The 20,770-nt window shown below is 39.6% G+C and overlaps 1 protein-coding gene across 1 annotated transcript in view; it reads right to left on the bottom strand.

Annotated features, from left to right (window-relative positions):
• LOC145396974 (ionotropic receptor 21a-like) overlaps window positions 1–20,770 on the bottom strand; it is a 191,966-nt gene that overhangs the window by 20,548 nt on the left and 150,648 nt on the right. Inside the window, exons 10-13 of the mRNA XM_080270204.1 lie at window positions 11,113–11,264; window positions 3,876–4,185; window positions 3,370–3,522; window positions 2,724–2,867 (exon numbers count right to left, since the gene is read on the bottom strand). Of these exons, the coding sequence (XP_080126330.1) occupies window positions 2,724–2,867; window positions 3,370–3,522; window positions 3,876–4,185; window positions 11,113–11,264 (759 nt within the window). The remainder of the gene's footprint in view (window positions 1–2,723; window positions 2,868–3,369; window positions 3,523–3,875; window positions 4,186–11,112; window positions 11,265–20,770) is intronic.

Here is a 20,770-nt window from a genome sequence, read left to right as displayed (position 1 = left end):
AGAGAAGACGGAGGGGAGTGCAAGGAACAGCGTGGTGGAATGAAGAGGTGAGACAGGCTGTGGCACAAAAGAAGAAAGCATACTATGAATGGATGAGAAATAGGGGTGAGGAAGAAGTTGAGAGGCAGAAGAGAGAGTTATATGTAGAAAGAAAGAGAGAGGTGAAAAGATTAGTAAGAGAGAGTAAGAAGAAAGCGGATGAGGAATTTGGAAGGAACTTGAGTGTAAAGTAAAGGGACTGTAAGAAAATATTCTGGAAAGAGGTGAAAAGAGTAAGACAGGGTGGAAGTGAAGTTAGCAGGGGAGGGAAAGATAAAAATGGTAGATTACTAGTGGAGAAGGGAGAAAAAGTGAGCAGATGGAGTGAACATTTTAAGGAATTGTTGAACATAAAGGATGGATGTAATGCGAGTGTAAGTGGCTGAGGAATGGCTGGGAGAAGGAGGGAGGTGAGAAGACAGGAAGAAATCAGTAGGATAGAAGTTGTGGAAGCAATGAAGAAAGTTAAATTGGGGAAAGCCCCGGGAATTGATGGAGTGTGTGGTGAAATGCTGAAGCATGGGGGAGAGATAGTAGTAGAATGGATGTGGAAAATGTGCAGATTGGCCTGGGAGGAAGGTAGAGTCCCGGAGGATTGGAAGTCAGGTATAATTATTCCCTTGTACAAAGGAAAAGGGGAAAAAGAAGTGTGTGGTAATCATAGGGGCATTTGTCTTCTTAGTATAATAGGAAAAGTGTGTGGTAGGATACTTATTGACAGAGTTAGAGAAAGAACAGAGGAATTAGTTGGAGAAGAATAGGGAGGCTTTAGGAAGGGAAGAGGTTGTGTAGATCAGATATTCATTCTTAGATCTTTAGTGGAAAAGTTTGTAGAGAAGAGAAAGAACTTGTATGCGGCTTTCATGGACTTGGAGAAAGAATATGACAGGGTGGATAGACAAGGATTGTGGAAAGTATTAAGAATATATGGAGTAGATGGGAAGTTGTTGAATGCTGTGAAGAGTATGCATGATGGTGCTAAGGCTGCAGTGCGTGTGAATTGTGAACTGGGTGAATGTTTCTCTTTGAAGTTTGGGTTAAAACAGGGATGTGTCATGTCTCCATGGTTGTTCAATCTGTACATGGATGGGGTAATAAAAGAGGTTCAAGGTAGGGTAGTGGATGTTGGAGTGGCCCTGGTGAGAGAGGGTAGTGTTTGGAAACTCACTGTACTGTTGTTTGCGATGATACTTTGTTGTTGAGTGAAGACGAAGGAGAGCTGTAAGGCTTAGTGTATGAGTTTGGGAGTGTGTGTAAGAAACGGAATCTAAAGGTGAATGTAGGGAAGAGTAAAGTGATTGTCTTTGAGAGAGGTGAAGTCAGTGAATGTACAGCGAGGTTGGCTGGTAAGGAATTGGAAAATGTGAGTAAATTTAAGTACTTGGGTAGTGTGATGAGTAAGGATGGAAGTTTGGAGGGTGAAGTGCTTGAAAGGGTACAGCAGGGAAGAAAGGTTGCTGGCTCCTTGAAAGCAGTGATAAGAAACGGAAGTGAGCATGGAAGTGAAAAAGTTACTACATGACAGTATTGTGATACCAACTCTAACGTATGGAAGTCAAGCTTGAACGTTGCTGGAAGGACACAAATCAAGAGTGACAGCAGTGGAAATTAGTTATTTAAGAGGAGCCTGTGGAGTCACATGGAGAGGCAGGCTGACAAATGAGGATATAAAGGAGCGTTGTGGTGTGGATGTGGATGTGATAAGAAGCGTTAGGAGGAATACAATGAGGTGGTTTGGCCATGTGGAGAGGATGGAAGGTGAAAGACTGACGAAGAGAGTGTATGTGAGTGAGGTGGAGGGGGGAAGAGGGAGGGGGAGGCCCAGGATGAGATGGAGGGATGGGGTGGAGAGGTATATGAGAGAGGGGTGTGTGAGTTGGGAGCGAGGCAGTGAAATGGAGGGGGACAGGGCGACGTGGAGGCGATTTGTTTGTGGCCACCCCAAACGGGATTGAGGCATCTGGCAATAGATAGATAGATAGATTTTTCTTTTTGGCCGTCGTAGCCATCATGTGGAATTCTGTTGGGTTCCCTACCTGCTTCCTGTTTCTGATCTGACACGTTACTTGCGGTACACAATTCGTACGTGTTGGCAGAGACACTTGGATGGTGTTGCTTACAATAAACTAAAAGAAATATTTCAGAGTGTGTTTGTGCCAAGGGTTCTCCCCTCCTTGCCTCTGGAATTGAAGGTGGCTCTTGCTAGGCTTCGCACTGGTCACTCTTGTCATACACATGGGTTCCTGATGAATGGTGAGACTCAACTGTAATGTGATGACTGCCTTGTTTCCCTTCATGTCAGTCACTTGTTGGTCGAGTGTCCGAGTCTGGGGGACCTATTTCAGAGATTCCTCCATAGGCAAAAGGGGGCACATGGTTCCTACTATCTGTCCTCGGTGCTTGGTGGAGCCTCTAGCTATTTTACTGATGTTTTTAGTTTTCTTCAGGAGGCGGACCTCCATCCACTTTTATAAGTAGTTGATATTTTATAAAGTATTTCTTTGTTCATTTCAGTGTTTTATTTCTACTAACGGGTATTATTTTTATTTTGAATATGCACTTTTTAGTTGCTGAGTCTTTTACCTCGTTGTCCGGAGGCACATGACCCTGGCAGTTGCACCACCAGATTTTGATTATAGTCAATCTATCAATCTATACTACAAACACTGAAATTGGAAATATACCTGAGATGCAGTTCTTACACTCTCGTCGAACCAGTATGACAGCATACCACTCTGGACTATGTTGTTAATTACTTCATCGATCCTGGGCTTCAACGGTGAAAAACTTTGTAAACCCACAGCTAAACTGAAGGGCCACGCACATTCCTGTGTACACAAGGTCAGCGATGAGTCAAGATTTGAATATGACTTTCAAGAAATATAAAATAAGTTTTAGTCATTTCTTTACACCAGCCCCTAAGATTATGACAGTCACATTGTAATTGTATTTCTTTTATAATTTTCCTGTTAGGCATATAGACACTATAAGATGATATGAAGAAAAAAATGTGGTGTTAACAGATCCTTGAGCGAAACCTACTCCATTATATATCTCTATTGACAAAATCATAACAGAATCATTCCATTGCCAGTCAAAGGATGAAGATGGTGTAACACATTCAGTGTTTCAACCCAGTCATTCCCTCCAGGCACTTGGTATTTATTAATAATTTTTCTTCCTCATTCGTTGCTGTATCAATGATGTGTCCTGTCTTTTGACTTATGGTGGTTGTATCCTTTGAAACTGTATGACAAATCCATTGAGGGTTGTATTCTCAAAAGGATATATATTTACACACACACTGGGAGACAAGGGTAACATACTGACCTTCGTAATACGTACAACAGGAGCTCTGTTTTCACTATTAATTTTTGCAACAGTAAATTGGAGGTACTTGTGATTGGAAATGTAACCTGCTCTGCCATCTGTCACCCAAGACTCTGGATGAGAAGTTACCGTGATGTAGCGTTTAGACAGCTCCTGAAACGTTATCAATATATATTTTTTAATATTAAGTCATGCTGCCTGTAAACGTGTGTTTTACTTTATACTTCACACCACCAGACAGTTTTGTTCAACTTTGGAAAAATTAGTCCCACGGAAAGGATTAATGTAAGTTGTATTTACTCCCCCTCTATTCAAGGTCTTTCCAAAGCTTACTTAAATCATCAGACGGTGGGGAGAATACATGCATATATACAAAGTATGGCTGCAGAGAATACTTTAACTTTCAGTCTAGTCATTTACACAACAACTTGAAAGTTGTGACCATGAGAATTTGGAGGCAGTGACAGGTATTTTAATTACATCTTAAGAAACTGTAATAAATATACTTTTATATAATCATTCGTCGAGCCCATCATGAGGTCACCGAAAAGAGGACCTAATCCAACTATACTGAGGTCTGACTCCTGATAATCTTTGAATGTGTCAATGGTGCGAGGTTGGCGTGTGACGGTGAGGAAGGCAATAAGGTTGGAGCAGTAAGACATTCCCAGCACCATCGTGTACAGCCACAGGAAGGCCGCCACCACCCGGCTGGTGTTGGTGTTGGGTTCCCGGGCAACTGGCTCGAGTAGGTGCATAGAGATGGCGTGTAGGTAACTTGATATCATAGACTCCAGGTAAGAGGAGTGGCCAAGACTGCAACAAGATAAAATTAATTTGTTATACAAACAGTTGATGAATATTATATTAATGAATGGGAAATCGCTTCCGTCACTCATGTTCATCACATACCTTTCTGAATACTTCCGTATACTACAATAGTTCTGCACTGGATTATGTACAAATTTATAGCTGAACCCTTTTACCAGAAGTTAATTTTTATTTGCGGGGGAGTTCAGCATGTTTGTCTATACTCAATCTCCTCTTACATTAATAGACAGATTGTACTAGACGTAGTCACGCAAATGATTCTGAAAAGTCTAAATGACAGCCAAAAATGGCAATAACAGAGAACAGAAGTCTCTAGTTAAGCTAACCTACAGGTATCTTACTCAAATTTTGCTTTACAATTCACTATAACTTAGAGAAATATTTTTTTTCTAATAAAAAAAAAATCATGGTTCAGCCAGTTCACCCACATTTAACCTGAACCAGTAATAATTCTGCATCAGTACTCTCCACATGGCCAAACCACCTCATTGTATTCCTCCTAACGCTTCTTGTACTAAGCTAAAAATCAAATTTGAACGCATTCACTTTCCACTGAAATATGTTTTGATTTTTTTTTTTTTTACCACTCCCATATTCTTCGTATAGGGCTGCTGCTATTTTCTGTAAGATGGCTTCCCCCTGAAATGCAAACTTAATTTTTTTTTTTACTAATATGAAATCATGGGTTCATATTTCACACGAGTTATAAAAAAAAAAAATGTACGATGTTGTGCTATGATTCTGTACACCAATCGAACACGGCAGTACCTCTGAGGTGTATGATGGGGATGGGGAGAACTGGAGCTCCCGTATTAGCAGCATTAAAAACTAGCTTCTGACTATTCCTTTCATCTGAAATTTCTGTTTCGGTAACACGGAAAGTAGACTAGCATACTCTCCTGTACATTTTTCTTTAGTTATTTACACCAAACTACCTGCACTACACAAAATTCTTCCCGTCTAGGCGACGCGGCACCCATCCTCGAAGCCTCAGGCAGGGGGTAGGGGGGGAATGCCAAACCCATCCGCCCCTCTTACAAAATGATTAAGTGGGATCTGGATGATTATCTAACTCTATGCTGTGTGACATGCCTGGCCTTTCCTCCAATTTTCTGTCTGTTGAGCTCCACCTCTCCCCCTCTTAACCTCACCTTCTTATCCATAATGAGACTCAGCTGTCTGAGGCAACTGACCACAAACCCTTCTCTGTATCCATCTGCTTTCTCTATACTCATTCCAAAGTCGGGGTGGTTCCTATGAATATGTATGCAACAACATGTCTTATTCCCGTTTTCCTGAACTTGAATTCTCTGAACTCTGTACACTCTGGCCTCGATTACCCTGTCATTCTCTGACTAAATATATCTGTCTTGTGTAATAATCCCCCAGTTCTATCGATATCAAAAAATCTTTGACTGTCTTACTGCTACGGCGGGACACATTCTACCAATTTCTTCCTTCTCTGATATCTCCATTCTAGGTGATATCAAAGTTCATCATCACCACCTGTGGCTTTTCTCTCGATTCACTGATCTACCTGACGAAAAGACTACCTCTTCTCAATTCTTCTTGACAGAACAGCTTGCACAGCACCCTACCCATATGCCTGACCGCCTTGGAAAGAGTTCCAACATTCTTGACAATTTTCCTTACATCTAATCCTTCTGCTTACTCTGTTAATGACGTCTCTCCTTTGGGCTCCTCTGATCACAACCCTATCACCAGAACCCCTGTCATCACTCCAGTTTGGCCTGCAGATCCTCCTACTGAGTAGGAGCTGTGGCACTTAGGAGTCGCTGATTGGGAGGCCATCAGACAATACTTCTACAAATTTCCCTGTAATGATTACTGGTTCCATGGCTGAGAACCATTTGACTGTGCCTCACACATTAAAGACATTACGGTGTTACCTTGGACATGGAATCATATGTTACGTTTTCTTATCCTTTGATTATTTAAAAAAAATGTTTAATCACTCCGGTTCCAGTGCTGTCCACAGAAGGAAGGAGTCCTACAAAAGGAACTAACACCAACCCACTCCTGAATCTAATGACTTTTATGTTTCTGGATGGAAACGTGTTTAAGTCTGTTCTTTGCTCAGTTAAGAATAATTTCATTTGTACTAAATGCTCTGAATTATATTATCAGGCTCAGTCTTTTTGGTACCTTTGGCGCCTTCCCAGAAGCTTTTATAACTTTACCTTCCTTCCCCCCACCCCCACTCCGTCTGTTTCACTGTGATGGCTATGTAGTTGTTCCTTCTACTGAAAAGACATGACGCTTTGCCCACCTTGGATGATTTCGGTGCTCGATCCCTTAACCTTTCGATACTATAACAAGGCATACGGGCATAATGAGGGCCCCCTTTGATGTCCAGAACTGTTCCCTTGTGCTTACACTCTGCTTAGATAAACTGTTTCACTTTTTTATGCTGACTTGTAACTTTCTTTCATGCTAAATGTTTGCACTCATTCAGCCTATACCAAAGAAGGGTGACAGTTTCCAGCCTTTTAGCTTTCACTACAGTGCTTTGCCATGCTGTATTTCTTAAATTTTTGAAAGCTTTCTTAATTTAAAAAAAAAAGTTTAAAAAACACCATTCATATCATAGCCTTTTCGATGACAGTATGAGTTCTACCTGGAATGCTCAATTTGGCAATCTTCTCACCTTCCTTTCAGACCCGTGGTCATCGATCTTTCAAGATTTTGGTGAAAGCTTTGTCTTTGAGCTTTCCATCTCAAATGCTTTCGATCAAATCTGGAATATATTTTTAATGCCTAAACTGCTCTCTCTCGGTTTCCATCCTTTTCATGCCTTATTATTATTTTTTTTCTGACCGTTTTATAGCCCCTGCTGTAGGTGGCCACCGATCTTCTCTACAGCTGTCATTACTGGTGTTCCTCAGGGTTCTGTTCTGTCACCAACTCTCTCCCTGTTATTCATCAATGACCTTCTGAGCTGTACATCTGACCCTATCCCCTCCCATGTTCATGGCTCCAATCTTCACCTTTCCATCCTTTTCTCGCAGAGTCCATCACAGCAGTTACTTCAACAAACATAGATTGAGGTTATGGCACACCTAAAATCTGACTTGGCTGGTATCTATGATTAGAGTAAAAGTACGAGTAACTTTCTTATCTTTCATGCACCAAAAACTTCCGTTCCTATATCTTTTGACATGCCAAATCTTCCACAGGAGGACCCTTTAATATTTAACAATATCCGGCTATATCTTGCATCATCTTTGAACATATCTGAGCTTTCATTCTCATGGGATTTATTATGGAAAATCATAATATAACCTCTCATAAAAAATTTGCTTCCAAGAATGCTAATCTGACTCATTGCTTTCTTTATCCTCGCACAAATGTTGGCTTTATATGGAAGTTTTATTTGCCCCTGTGTAGATTACATCTCTCATGAGTGTGGGGAGGGGGGCTTCCCACATACAAACCATCAACAGCTCTTCTCAACAGGGTGGAGTTAAAGGCTTTTCGTCTCATTAACTCTCCTGCTCTGACTGACTCCTTTAAATCTTTGTCTCTTCAATGCACCATTGCATCTTTATGTCTTCTCTATCGCTACATAAATGGTCACCACTCTCCTGAACTATTTGCTTGCATCCTACCCTCCATTTCAGTGGGTGCATAGCACCCACCTGGCAGCAAACTATCATCCCGTGTCTATCCAGCTCTCTAATTCAATTGTTAATCGATACTCTCAGTCCTTCATTATTTCAGCAGGTCAGTAATCTGGAACTGTCTTCCCCTATCAGTATTTCCTTTTGCATATGTCCTCTAGTCTCTTAAATACAATATGTCGAGGAATTTCGAATGAACGGATCCTAAATTTATCTCTTATATTATTATACTTATTCTTGGAGGGAACACTGTTGCAGGCATATCAGTTCTTGTTCCTTCTTCCTTGCACAAAAAATTGTGAATATAAGTATGGTTATCTTTGCCCGCATTTTTACTTGGAAGATGTTCTAGAGTCATATACACTTGAGGATGCCAAAAAAATTATGTTTTTCTGAGTGGTAAAACTACAGTGTAATGTATTTTTGTGTTATACAAAAATGGTAGGCTACTTATAGTAATGGAGAAAAAAATAAAACATCGTAGTTTATAGGGACTGCAAGATTTGTCAGTGTCCAAGGGATGCTATGATAAGTCTACAGTCTGATACATAACAGAATTTGTAGTCTGCATTTCTTCGAGCATTGGCAGTCAACTAACTTCCAAGGATAAGGTAATGCTAACATTAAAATGAAAAGTACGTCCATTGTATCAGGAAAGCATCGTTATTTTCAGATTAATATTGGAGAAGTGGTTTGGCACTAAATTCCGTGCAGATAAAATCCCTTTTGAAAAACAGATAGGGTGTCTATACTTTATACAGATTGCTGTTACCAGTGAATCAGGGGCGGAAACAACTGGACTTGATACTCACTTAACCTTCTCGCGCAAGCATAAGTTTATAAGTTTTGCCAACACGATTTTACTCCACACCGTTCCTCACCAGCCCCCCCGTGCGCCACTGAAACCACATATTCTCGCCTTCTTTTTGCCACCCAAACCTCTGTATATTGCCATGAAGCTATATCATCTATTCGCCGATATTTGTTCTAGCCGGTAAGCGAAAAAAAAAATAATACAGACAAATATGAATAAAAGTACATTAGACCACCGTGAGTAAACATTTCCGAACGTCAATCTCAATTCCCACATCCCAGTTCGAATGTTTTCCATCATACAGAAAAATATTATTAGTAGTTTTGATGGAGAATTTCATCAGCTTTCTAATGGGAAAGTTCGGTTGTGATACGGTTTGTAGTTTTCGAGAAAATAGCCAAAAATTGAAAGCCATTAAAAAAAAAAAAGTGATTTTTGTACAGGGAGCTCTACTACAAAGGTATTCTTGCACACGTTATGTTTTTATTTTATAATTTCGTGTAGAATTTCATGAGCTTTCTCATGGTACCCTCCGATTTTTTATAGGCCTCATTGTTTCCGAGTAAATCGAAAAAAAAAAAAAAACTGGGTATTCACGGCCGTGCTGCACTTTCATCATGCGCACACAATAACCTTTATATTCCAGCCTAAGTGACAACAACTTCTCATCAGAAATATTACATTGTTATGTCCTGTACATACATAGAATTCACTGATCTTTATCAAGGTTGTTACAGGAACTCAATACGTCCAATAGTTTTTGAGTAAATGGACGACAAACCTAGAATTCTCCTCCTCGCCCGCAAGCGACATAAAAACACTCTCTTTCCTTGCCTCACCCACACCTACATATTGTCGCTCGGTAGGTTTTATTATTTTCTCATTTTTACTCAAAGTATACACGTAAAATATCATAAGCTTTTTGATAGTGCTCTCAGAAACTCGACATGGCCACTAGTCTTTTTGCTAGGTAGTGATATTGAAGCTGAACTTTCTTCCATCTCATATGTATTTATGTAAGAAACAATACCTGTCAACCTCATTACGTACCTCCCTGCCTGCCTACACCTGCTTTCCTTTTTACCTCACTGCTTATCTAACCACCTATTTACTTGCCTCCCTTCCTACCTCTTACTTCTTACTGTACCTACTTACCTCCCTTCCTGTCTCCCTCGTTCAATCCCTACCTATCTATCGCCCTGCCCACCTACTTCCCTTTCTTTCCCATACTTATCTGCCTGCCTACCTACTTATATACCGTACCTCCCTGTCTACTTACTTCCCTTGTTACCTGTCTACTTCTCTGTCTATCTACCTACCTACCTAACTACCTACCTATTCACCTTTCTCATCCCTACTTGGCTGCCTGGCTACCTACCTACAAACATATTTGTCTACCCTCTTCCCTTACTACGTACCTACTTACTTGTCTGTCTACCTCACTGTTTTCCTGTCTCTCTACCTACCTACCCAACTACCTGCTTAACCACCTCCCTGCTTACATACCTCCCTTCCTACGTCCACCACCTAATGAAGTAGGGAAACATGTGCACATTTGTTTATTTATTTACTATTGCACATTGCCTCGGTTCATGGCTTGTATAAAAATTGTGACAGAGACTTAAATTTCTGCATACTGAATGCCCTTTTCATTGATGCCAATGTTATGGCTATACACCTGTAAATAAAGAAGTTAGCTCTTTTTCCTTGTCCATTGGCGTTACTGTGACACTGAAGTTGAATTGAGCATACCACTAAGATGAGGCACACTGTCATATTGAGAGGATTAATATGACACGTTAATTGTGAAGGTCTGTCCATATTTGTGGCCTGTAGAGAACAAATGAATGAATTAACGGGAAGATGAACTGAGGGAAAAGTCTCATTTGTGGCGATGAGTTCTGCAAAAGATTGTTAGACATGGCTATGGCCGCAACGCCCTGGTGAAGGAATGTAGAATGGAAAGTACACGCGAAGGAGGATTGATCTCAAACTCGTTTTAGGGCTGGACTAGAAAGGACGAAATTCATTAATTCATTGACAAAGAACGTCTTTCATCATAAACATATTATTTTACATTTAGAATAACACTGAATTTGAAATCCAAAAAGTTTATGTCGTTGAGTGTGAGTTGTGTAATTAAGAAACTTCTGTTTTACCATTAAACCTTGGAGGTCTGCCTATCTATTATACTCTGGTTAATGTCAGGCGATTATACTTGCCAAGAAGAAACCTCCTGATGTTTAGGGATCAAATCAGTGGTAAGTAGGAGAGACATCTTCCTATCACCATTTTTTTTTTTATAATATGCCCCCTTTCAGCAAGGTGTAATATGTCTTAGTTCAGAATCTTTAGATTTTCTACATTGATTCATGACTTCTTTGAGATCCTAACGAAGCCATAAAATGTGTGATAATTGGGCAATTTTCTCAAACTAAATACACGAAACATTTGTACCTCTGGGCAGAGCATCGACCCATGCAATAGAGAAGTGGCCCACTGAGCAGAAGACCCACGGCCAAGGCGAACCATGTGTACTGTGTGAAGGGCCACAAGACGGCCTGCCAGCGTGGCACTGGTGGGGGCACCCTCAGCATGATGCAGTTCACCTATGAGCATAGTATATATGTAGAGAGAGAGAGAGAGAGAGAGAGAGATACAAATGTATATATATATATATATATATATATATATATATATATATATATATATATATATATATATATATTTATTTATTTATTTATGAAGTTATTAATTACCTGGAAAAAATTTTAAGATTATGGGAGGATGGAACTGAGTATTACCTGTTAAGAGCGTTTGTCTTCGGGAATCCAGCAACAGATGACAGGGAAGCATGAGTGAAAGGGACAGGTTTGGATGGATATCGACGTGTGCCTGGATAGTTTAGGGTGAGTGAGAGGGCGATTCTAAATGGCGATTTGATTGCATAAGTAGATAATATAAAAATGGTAAGGATTACGTAATGATGTCAAGCATCAGGGGCGAATTAGAATAACCTATATTGCTTAACATATATGCTGAGAGGTGTTTGGCTTTCAACAATACCTCTTTAACCCTAGAATGGTTACGTCAGGTTAATTTCCCTGTTCGGCGATTTATTTATTTGCTATTTTGTTATGATAGGAGCTTTGGAGCTGTCCTTCCCTGGGCCTTCAATCCACCCTACCCCCTACCTACATAGGTAGTGATGTGGTTTCATCTCGCATTTATCACCATGATATTTGGGTTTAAAGTGTTTTTTACCCGACAAAAGCATTTGTGTTACATTTTTTTTATTTTTGTGTTTTCCTTTTTTTCCAGGTGTATAATTAGTTTCTGATTAAATCAAAGAGACTAAAGGATGAAAACAATCTAAAAGAGTCTAAATTGATTAAAAAAAAAAAAAAGTGTTTCACAGGTATAATGTGGATTAAGTGTTTTTTACCCGACAAAAGCATTTGTGTTACATTTTTTAAATTTTTTTTAGGTGTATAATTAGTGTATGATTATATCAAAGAGACTAAAGTGTACAGAGACTAAAATAAACTAAACTGAAAGAAAATGTCGAAAAAAAAAAAATCTCCCGGCGAAAGCAGTACTGTGAGGATAATAACGTAAGCATTCTAGTGTTAATCACAAACTGATATACAAGTGTGAAATAAGGATAGAAAAATGAATGGAAGGTAGAGTGTTGAGTAAAGGGCAATGACTGATAAAGTGTTTGTGGATAAGCGATTGACGAAAAAGGTGTTAGATACGAGAATTATAATTTTATGAATGAAGGAGGGTTATCAGATGACTACGTACTGTAGTTATATCAAAGATAAGAGTTGTGGATAGGGAGCAGGAATAATATCTAATTTTAAACTATCCAACTCAATCCTGCATAATCTTTGAACATACTTAGGGTTTCATTATCTCGGGATAAATCTTGGAAAGTTCATATTACTTCTCTTATAAAATCTGCTTCCAAGAGATTAGGTGTGCTAAACCGACTCTGTGCCCTCTTTACCCATACACAGTTGTTGACTCTATACACGGATTTTATTTGCCCGTGTAGAGTACAACTCTCATGTATGGAGAAGCTAACCACACACAGCTCCTCAACAAGGTGGAGCCAAAGACTTCTTGTCTCAACATCTCTCCTCCTCTTAGTGGTTCATTTCAACCTCTATCTCTTTACCGTACTGCCGCATCTTTATCTCTTTGCTGTCGCTACTTCAGTGGCCACTGCTTCTCTGAACTGTCTGCTTGCAAAGCTGCACCACTACGACGGACACGTACAGTCAGCGCACATTGACGTGTCCGAATGAAAACAAAACTTGCGCTGCCTAAATAAAATCATTATAACAACCAAACTACAGCACATATTGCAACTAACTCTTACTTGAACACTCACCATCTATCTCTTTACTTGTTGATGGGATAACCTTTGCGTCTTCGCACTTCCACAAGACGGTCTGGGATACTATCAGCGAGTTTCATGTGAGTAGTGGGAGGAATGGTACTCTCCGCACGACGAAGGGCAACCTCCAATTTCGCCACTGTAGATGTGTCTTCACCTCTTAATTTTTCTTTCACAATAGCCCAGAGGTTCTCAATTGGTAAAATATCAGGACTACTGCTTGGCCAATCAGGAATACACTCAACTTCACTTGTGTAGAGCCATTGTTTTATGGCTTTGGCAGTGTGACAAGGAGCCCCATCCTGCTGCAGCACTTCAGTACCAGTAGCTGCAAAGCATTCAGCCAAATTATTGTCTAGGAGCCGAAGATATGAGTCTCCGTTGACAGTCAGGCCTTTAGGGAGAATTATAAGGTCGGCTGCTCCTCCGTAAGAGAATGCCCCCCACACCATAATAGAGGCAGGATGCTTGACAGTCTTTCTCGTGAACTTCGGGTTTCAGGGATCAGAATTTCTTCCACGCCACACCATCTGCCCCTTCGACTCACTAACGCAGAACGTGGATTAATCTGACCACAGAACACGTCTCCAGTCATCCAAAGTCCATAAAGAATATTTCTTTGCAAAAGCAACCCTTTTCTTTACGCTGAATATCGGTAACGAAAGGCTTTTTCCTGGCTGTCAACTTCCGATAACCAAGTTTCTTTCGTATGGCGCTCTGAATAGTTCGTACACTCATGTCCTGAAGCAGAATAGGGTTTTGTTTTTTAAGTTGTCTGGCAGTAAGGGTTGGTTTGTCATCCAACTGATGCCTGATAACTTATAGGCTGTGCTTGCTGATCTTGGGTGTCTTTCCTCCGTGTTTGTGGGAAGGTACCTTCCCTCCTCCAGAGGTCTTGAAATATGTCACCAATCGCCGCACTGTACGTTCATTAACACCAATTTATTCCCTTATTTGACGGCTATTCAAACCAATTTTATGACATTCGATAACTCTTACAATGTTGTCATGGCTTGTATATGGCTTAGACATCGCTTACAAACCACACTGCCAGCTTAAACACTTAGCGCACGAAGGACGGGAGTCAATCCTAGGAGACAATCAACAGTAACATCCAACAAAAACGAGCGTAAATGCAGCTGACCGTTATTTCACTCAGTGGGGGGGTATGGGCCGAGGAGTGAAGTAAATTGCCAAGTAGTCATTATTCCCCGGCGATTTTCTTAACTGGCCACACATTGACTGATATCATTTCAGGAAATTTACGTTGCCGCACTCCCTTCCGGACACATGAATGTGCGCTGACGGTAGTATTCATCTAGCAACAAACTCTCATACCTTTTCTGTCCAGTTCTCAAGTTCAAGAGTTATAGAACCGTTACTCCCAGTCCTTCATGTATACTGTACAACAAGTCAACTTTGATACTGTCTTCCTCTGACTGTATTTCCTGTTCCCTATTATCTTCAGTCTTCCAAACGCAGTGTGTCAAGGCATCTCAAAATGAACGGATCTTGAATTTAGCTCTGTATTATCTTATTTTTGTTTTTTATTGGAGGGAATAATCTTGCGGACTTCTGACCTTTTGTTCCTATTTCCGTGCATAAAAAAAAGTAATAATAAGGAAGAACGTGAAGTACCTCATGTAGTAACTGGAGGCAGATCCAAATAAAATAATGACAGAAATAAGATAAGCACATGTAGGTAAGTTGGTGTAATGGAGATACATAGAGAATATTAGAGGAGGTAGTGTGTGTGCATGTGTTCTTACCTACCTAATTGTATCTTTACAGGAATGAGTCAAGCTCATACTGTCCCGTGTCTTAAACCATATTTATCGTACATATCCTTAAATTTGTGAATTGTTTTGGCACACACTATTTCATTCGGTAGTGCATTCCATTGATCAATTGTTCTGTTTGGGAAACTGAATTTCCTTACGTCTTTATCACCTCTCTTCTTATGCAGTTTTTTGCAGTGTCATCTTGCTGATGCTTCTCCATATGTTAAGTAATCATTTATGTCTATTTTCTCCTTTCCTGATATGCACTTATACAGCATTACCATGTCACCTCTTTTCCTTCTCTCCTGTAGTGTTGGTAGATTCAGTTTTCTTAGTCCTTCTTCGTAGCTTAGGTCCCTTAAGCTTGGTATCCATCTTGTAGCGGCCCTTTGAACTTTTTCAATCTTGTCTATATGCTTTTTGAGATGAGGACTCCAGACTACTAATGCATATTCTAGGGTTTGTCTAATGAATGATGTTATTATCCTTCTTAGCATGTCTTCATTTATGTATGTGAATGCTTTTCTCATATTTGCAAGTAGTGTATACATGTTCCGTACCTTCTCGCTGATGTGGTCAGCCGGAGATAGTCTGTTATTGATAATCACACCTAGGTCTTTCTCTCTTTCTGATGTGTATAGGGTTTTATTTCCTAACTTATAATCCCAGTCAGGTCTTTTTCCACTTTTACCAAACTTGATTACATGACACTTGTCCACAATGAATTCCATTTGCCATGTACTACTCCATTCATGAAGTTTATTTAATTCTTCTTGTAGCTCTTTACAAGAGTCTGTGTTAGTAATTCTCCTTTGTATTTTTGCATCATCTGCAAACATATTCAGATAGCTCTCATTTCCAGTGTTACTGTTTATATCATTTATATACACTAAAAACATGATTGGTGCCAGCACTGAACCCTGTGGTACTCCACTAGTCACTTCTTTCCATGATGAGTAGTTTCCTCTTAGTACTGTCCTCATTTCTCTTTTTATGAGAAAGTCTTGCATCCAACAAAACAGTATGCCTCGAATTCCTCCTTGATGGTACAGTTTCCATAAAAGTCTTTGGTGTGGTACTGTGTCAAAAGCTTTCTTGAAATCTAAATAGATACTGTCCACCCATCCTTCCCTTTCCTGTATTGTGTTTGTTACTCTGTCATAGTAGCTCAACAGATTAGTAACACATGATTTTCCTTTTCTGAAACCAAACTATCTTTCTGTTATCATACTTTGTTCTTCTAGATGATTTACCCATGCTTTTCTTATAAGTTTTTCTAATACCTTGCTTACAACACTGGTCAGTGATACTGGTCGGCAGTTGAGTGGATTTTGTCTCTTTCCTTTCTTGAATAAGGGGACAATATTTGCTTTTTTCCAAATATCAGGTAGTTTACCTTGACTCAAGGATTTCTTGAAAATTAAAAATAATGGTTTACTTAACTCCTTTGCACATTCTCGTAATACCCAACATGAAATTTCATCAGGACCACTTGCTTTTCCTCTGTCTAATCTACTTAACTCCTCCTGTATTACTTTTTCTGCTATTTGTATATCTGGTAGTATGTGTGGACATGCGTGTTCCACATAGTCCCTCTCAAAATTTTTTTCTTCTGTAAAAACTAATTGGAAATTCATATTTACTGCTTCACAAATATCTTTCTCTTGTGTATAAGTGATTCCCTCGTCCGTAATGGATTGTATTATATCTTTTATTTTGGTTTTGCTTCTGATATAGCTGTAAAACAGCTTTGGTTGATCAATACTTTTATTTATTATATCCTCCTCAAACTGTTTTTGGGCTTCCCTCCTTATTCTTGTATAGTCGTTTCTTGCCTGTTTGTAATTATTATACGCCCTTTCACTATTGTGTCTTCTGTATCTATTCCACAACAAATCTCTTCTTTCTTTTGATTTTTTACATTCTGTATTGAACCATTTCTATATTTTCTTATCTGCTTCTTTGTGCTGTGGGATGTGCTTCTGGAATCCTATTTCATAAAATTCACAAAATTTTTTATATACAGCATTTAAATCTTGTCCTCTAAGCTCATTTTCCCAATCAACTTCTAAGAAATACTTCTTTAGGTCTACTTCTAAGAAATACTTCTTTAGGTCTTGATAATTTCCCTTTTTATAGTTTAGGCTCTTTTTGTAACTGTCATTGCTGTTTACTATGTCATATGCTATCCTGAAGTTATAATTTAGTACTGCATGATCGCTTTTGCCGAATGGAGGGTGATGTATTAAACTGTCAATATCATTTTCTTGCCTAGTAAATATTAGATCTAGCACTGAAGGTACCTCAAGTCCTCTTTTTCTGGTGGTTTCCCTCACATGTTTCGTTAAGAAAAATTCTTGTACGAGATCCAGGAGCTTTTGGTCCCAACAGCTTTCTTGGCTATTTATATCTAGAGTATTCCATTTTGTATTTGTATTGAAATCCCCAGTTAGTATAATTCTTTCCGATTTCTCTTCCATTTTATGTAGCAATGATCTTATACTCTGAATTGTACTCTCTGCCAGGTCCTCATATTCGTCTCTTTCCCATGTGTTTGATCTGGGTGGCATGTATAAATTGGCTACAATTACTTTACCTTCAGATGTGTCGATCTCTACTGCAATCAGTTCTACTTGTGATGGTATATCTAGTTTTATTTCCTTGACTTTTAGATTTTTCTTAGTTAATATTATAATTCCTCCTCCTTTTTTTTTAAATTTCTGTCTCTTCTCCATGTATTGTATTCCTCTAAGAGTAGTATGTCATTGGATATCCTTGGTATTAATTTTGTTTCAGTTAGGCATATTATTTGTGGTTCATTTTCTCTGACATAATCATTCATCTCTAGTAATTTAGATACCATTCCATCCACATTTGAGTACATCAACTTTATCATCTTGTTTGTATACCTGTCATGGCATGGTTCTACTACCTTCCTCCTTTTTCTTCCATCCTGTTTGTGTACCACTTTCGTACCTGCAATCCTATTACTTTGTAAAAAAATTTCTTCTTCTCCTCTTCTGATCTTCCTTCATTTTTTGTTTTTGCTTCCTCCCTTTTCTCTTTCAGTAATTCCAGTTCCTCTTGTGTTAGGCATCTTTTTATCCATACATTTTTGAACTCCTCTTTTTCCATAAGATTCTTTGCATTTTTTAGTATCTCTTCCACGGTGTTTACACTCTGGAAAGTCACCTTTAGAGGTCTTGTCTTGCTTTTCTCGTATTTCCCTAACCTTTTGTGTTCCTCTATGTCTTTACTACAGATTTCCTCTGATACTTCTTTCAGTAAGCTCATTACATTTGCCATCTCCTTTTTGTCTCTTGTGATCTTGTTTTTAATTTCTTCCTCTTCTATACCAGTGATTACTATTGATTTGTTTAGCTCTACTGAATCTCTGACTAACTTTGGATTGTTTTGGATTATTCTTTTCACTTCCTTTTTAATGTTTTTTTCCTCCACCCTTGTTTCTAAGTCTTTCTTTACTTTCACCATTTCAGCATACGTGGTTTCTACATCATTTTTGTAGCTTTGCACAGCTTCATTCACCTGTGTTATCTTCTCAATATCACTGCTCTGGTCCATAAGACTGCTTGCTTGCCTAATTGTCTCTGTGTCATTTTTGAACTCTTCCATAACACTCTCGTGATTGACTACTGTGTGTGTGTGTGTGTGTGTGTGTGTGTGTGTGTGTGTGTGTGTGTGTGTGCAGCACAAAAAAGAGCTATGTGGTGTGCAATGGCAAGGTGGTGGATTTGCAGGTACACCTTGATGGAGTGAGGAAGTGAGTGGTGGATGTATGGAAAGGGGCATATTTAGAAGAAATGGCTCAAGAGTGCAGGTAATAAAGTGACAGACAGACAGAATAGAAAGGAGAATGTAGAATGGCAGAAGTAACGAGTAATAAAGTCTTATTTGAGCAGGCGTGTGCTCACATTACTTTGGAAAAACTAAAAGAAATTTGTGCAATGTTCTTCATCAGCAGAAATACAGAAAGCAGTACTAAAATATCTAGGTCATCTTTGATGCATGTATGGGGTCGCTTAGGTTAACGTTATTGGGTAGTTGTAGTGGATAGTGTTTTGTATTCAATACAGAATTATGGAATGACTGACAGAAAAGAATATTGACCTCACATCCCACCATCATCCTCCCAACATGGACTCTGACCTATGCATTCAGCCTGCACACACCTTAACAAGTTCACCCAACTCGTTCTACATGTTTTTGACACAAAGCAACCATCATTATTACCCAAACTATCTGCAGTACACATGAGCAAAATGTTTGATATAGCATCATTCTATCTCAAGAAACAAACCCCATCGATAAGAAATTACTGTCCAACTCCCTCTCAGACAGACATACCCTTATGTTCTAGCAACACCAAAAGACTAGATTCTGAGTCCTATCGGGCTCTGTCCTTCCACCCTCACTTCTCAGTCTTTCCTGGTCGACATGCCAACTCTCCCTCAGTAACGGCACTGTCCTCTGCTGATGGCATGGCAATGCGTTCATCACACACTGGAAGTCAACGGGCATGAGGGAAACTCTAATATTACTGCCAGGTATTGGTCGGAACTGTAAAAAAAATCGGTAGCTCGCCGGCGTCAGGTGTCAGTAGGAACTGCATTTGTTTTCCCGGCGCAGTTTGAAATGGCCGCCACTTTATCTCATCACCAAAAGCTCGGGGAAACTCCCACTAGCCGGCCCAACCACACCTCTGTCATCTTTGTGACTGCCAGGTGTAGGACGACCTTTTAACCTTTCTCGTCCGATTTCGTTCCCGCCTAACATGGACTTTTGCCTCTTCCATCCCTGCCAAGTCTCTTTCCAAGGACACTTGGAAAGGAGTCAGTGGTAGTGCCATAAGCCGTGCCTTGGACACCACTGTATCTAATTTATCTAGTAATGGAGAAGTTATCACGCTGAGTGCAAAACCATAGTTGGGGCTGGGGGCAGACATAGGAACACATCCTGTTTTTGCGACGACAATTAGTCCTCTTCCTCTCGTCATTACTCATCAATGCAATGATCTACAAACCCGGAGATTAGTTTCTGAGATACAAAAGTTAGGAGTGTCATGGGGGGATGTGAATTTATGAATTAAGAATGCTTGATATTACTTGAAAATATAGACAAGGAATGAACTTGTGAAAATCAAGCAGTAAGTTTTACTTTATGCCAGCTTACTTCGCCGATTCTCTAAAGACGAGAATTTATGAAGTTTCTCAACAGTACGCAGCAGAGACTAATTACTCACGTGTGCTGTTTGTAGTACTGTTAGCCCCTCGAGAATCCACCCCTAACAATCAATAACTAATGCTGATAATAATAAACAGGTTCTTGCCGGTCCTTAACTCCTCGCTTGCACAATGGATTTAAATTTGATACAAAAGGACTGGCCTAAGTACCAGTTACGAATATTGTATAGAATCTGTGCAAACTAGGAGTGGCAACTAAAATAAGCTTACTGTGGAGAAATAAAACACGAGTCTAATTACATTAAGCTCAAAGAAAAGAACTGTAAGTTTATTGATTACAATAAAATAAATTTACGTTATATCTCAAAATTAATTCAAAAGGAGAATTTCACGGTCACTAGTGGACTCATGAATTCAAATGACAAGAAATTATACTCACTCGCTAATTCAAAAGCTAATTAAACTTAAGCCTAGAAAAATTAACAGAAATACTAGTCAGTGGAGGGGAGCCGAAACGAAAGTCTGGGCGCCTGTGATGAACACCAATGCTGCTATTCGCTCCAAGCCCGCTTCGCCAATCACCGTCTAGGTTGAGATTCAGGAATTCGCCATACAACAGAGATGCTGCTCAACGCTGGGCACAAAAAGATCCTATTCTCACGACAATCCCGAGCTGACTGACTTCAAACTATGAAAGGGGGCGAGAGATGGCCGTGTTCGCCGGAAAT

Source organism: Coenobita brevimanus, chromosome 40 (assembly GCF_032717465.1).
Source record: "Coenobita brevimanus isolate Jiangsu-jjx chromosome 40, ASM3271746v2, whole genome shotgun sequence".
In the NCBI taxonomy this organism is placed as follows: domain Eukaryota; kingdom Metazoa; phylum Arthropoda; class Malacostraca; order Decapoda; family Coenobitidae; genus Coenobita; species Coenobita brevimanus.
This window is presented reverse-complemented; position numbering and strand designations above follow the sequence as displayed.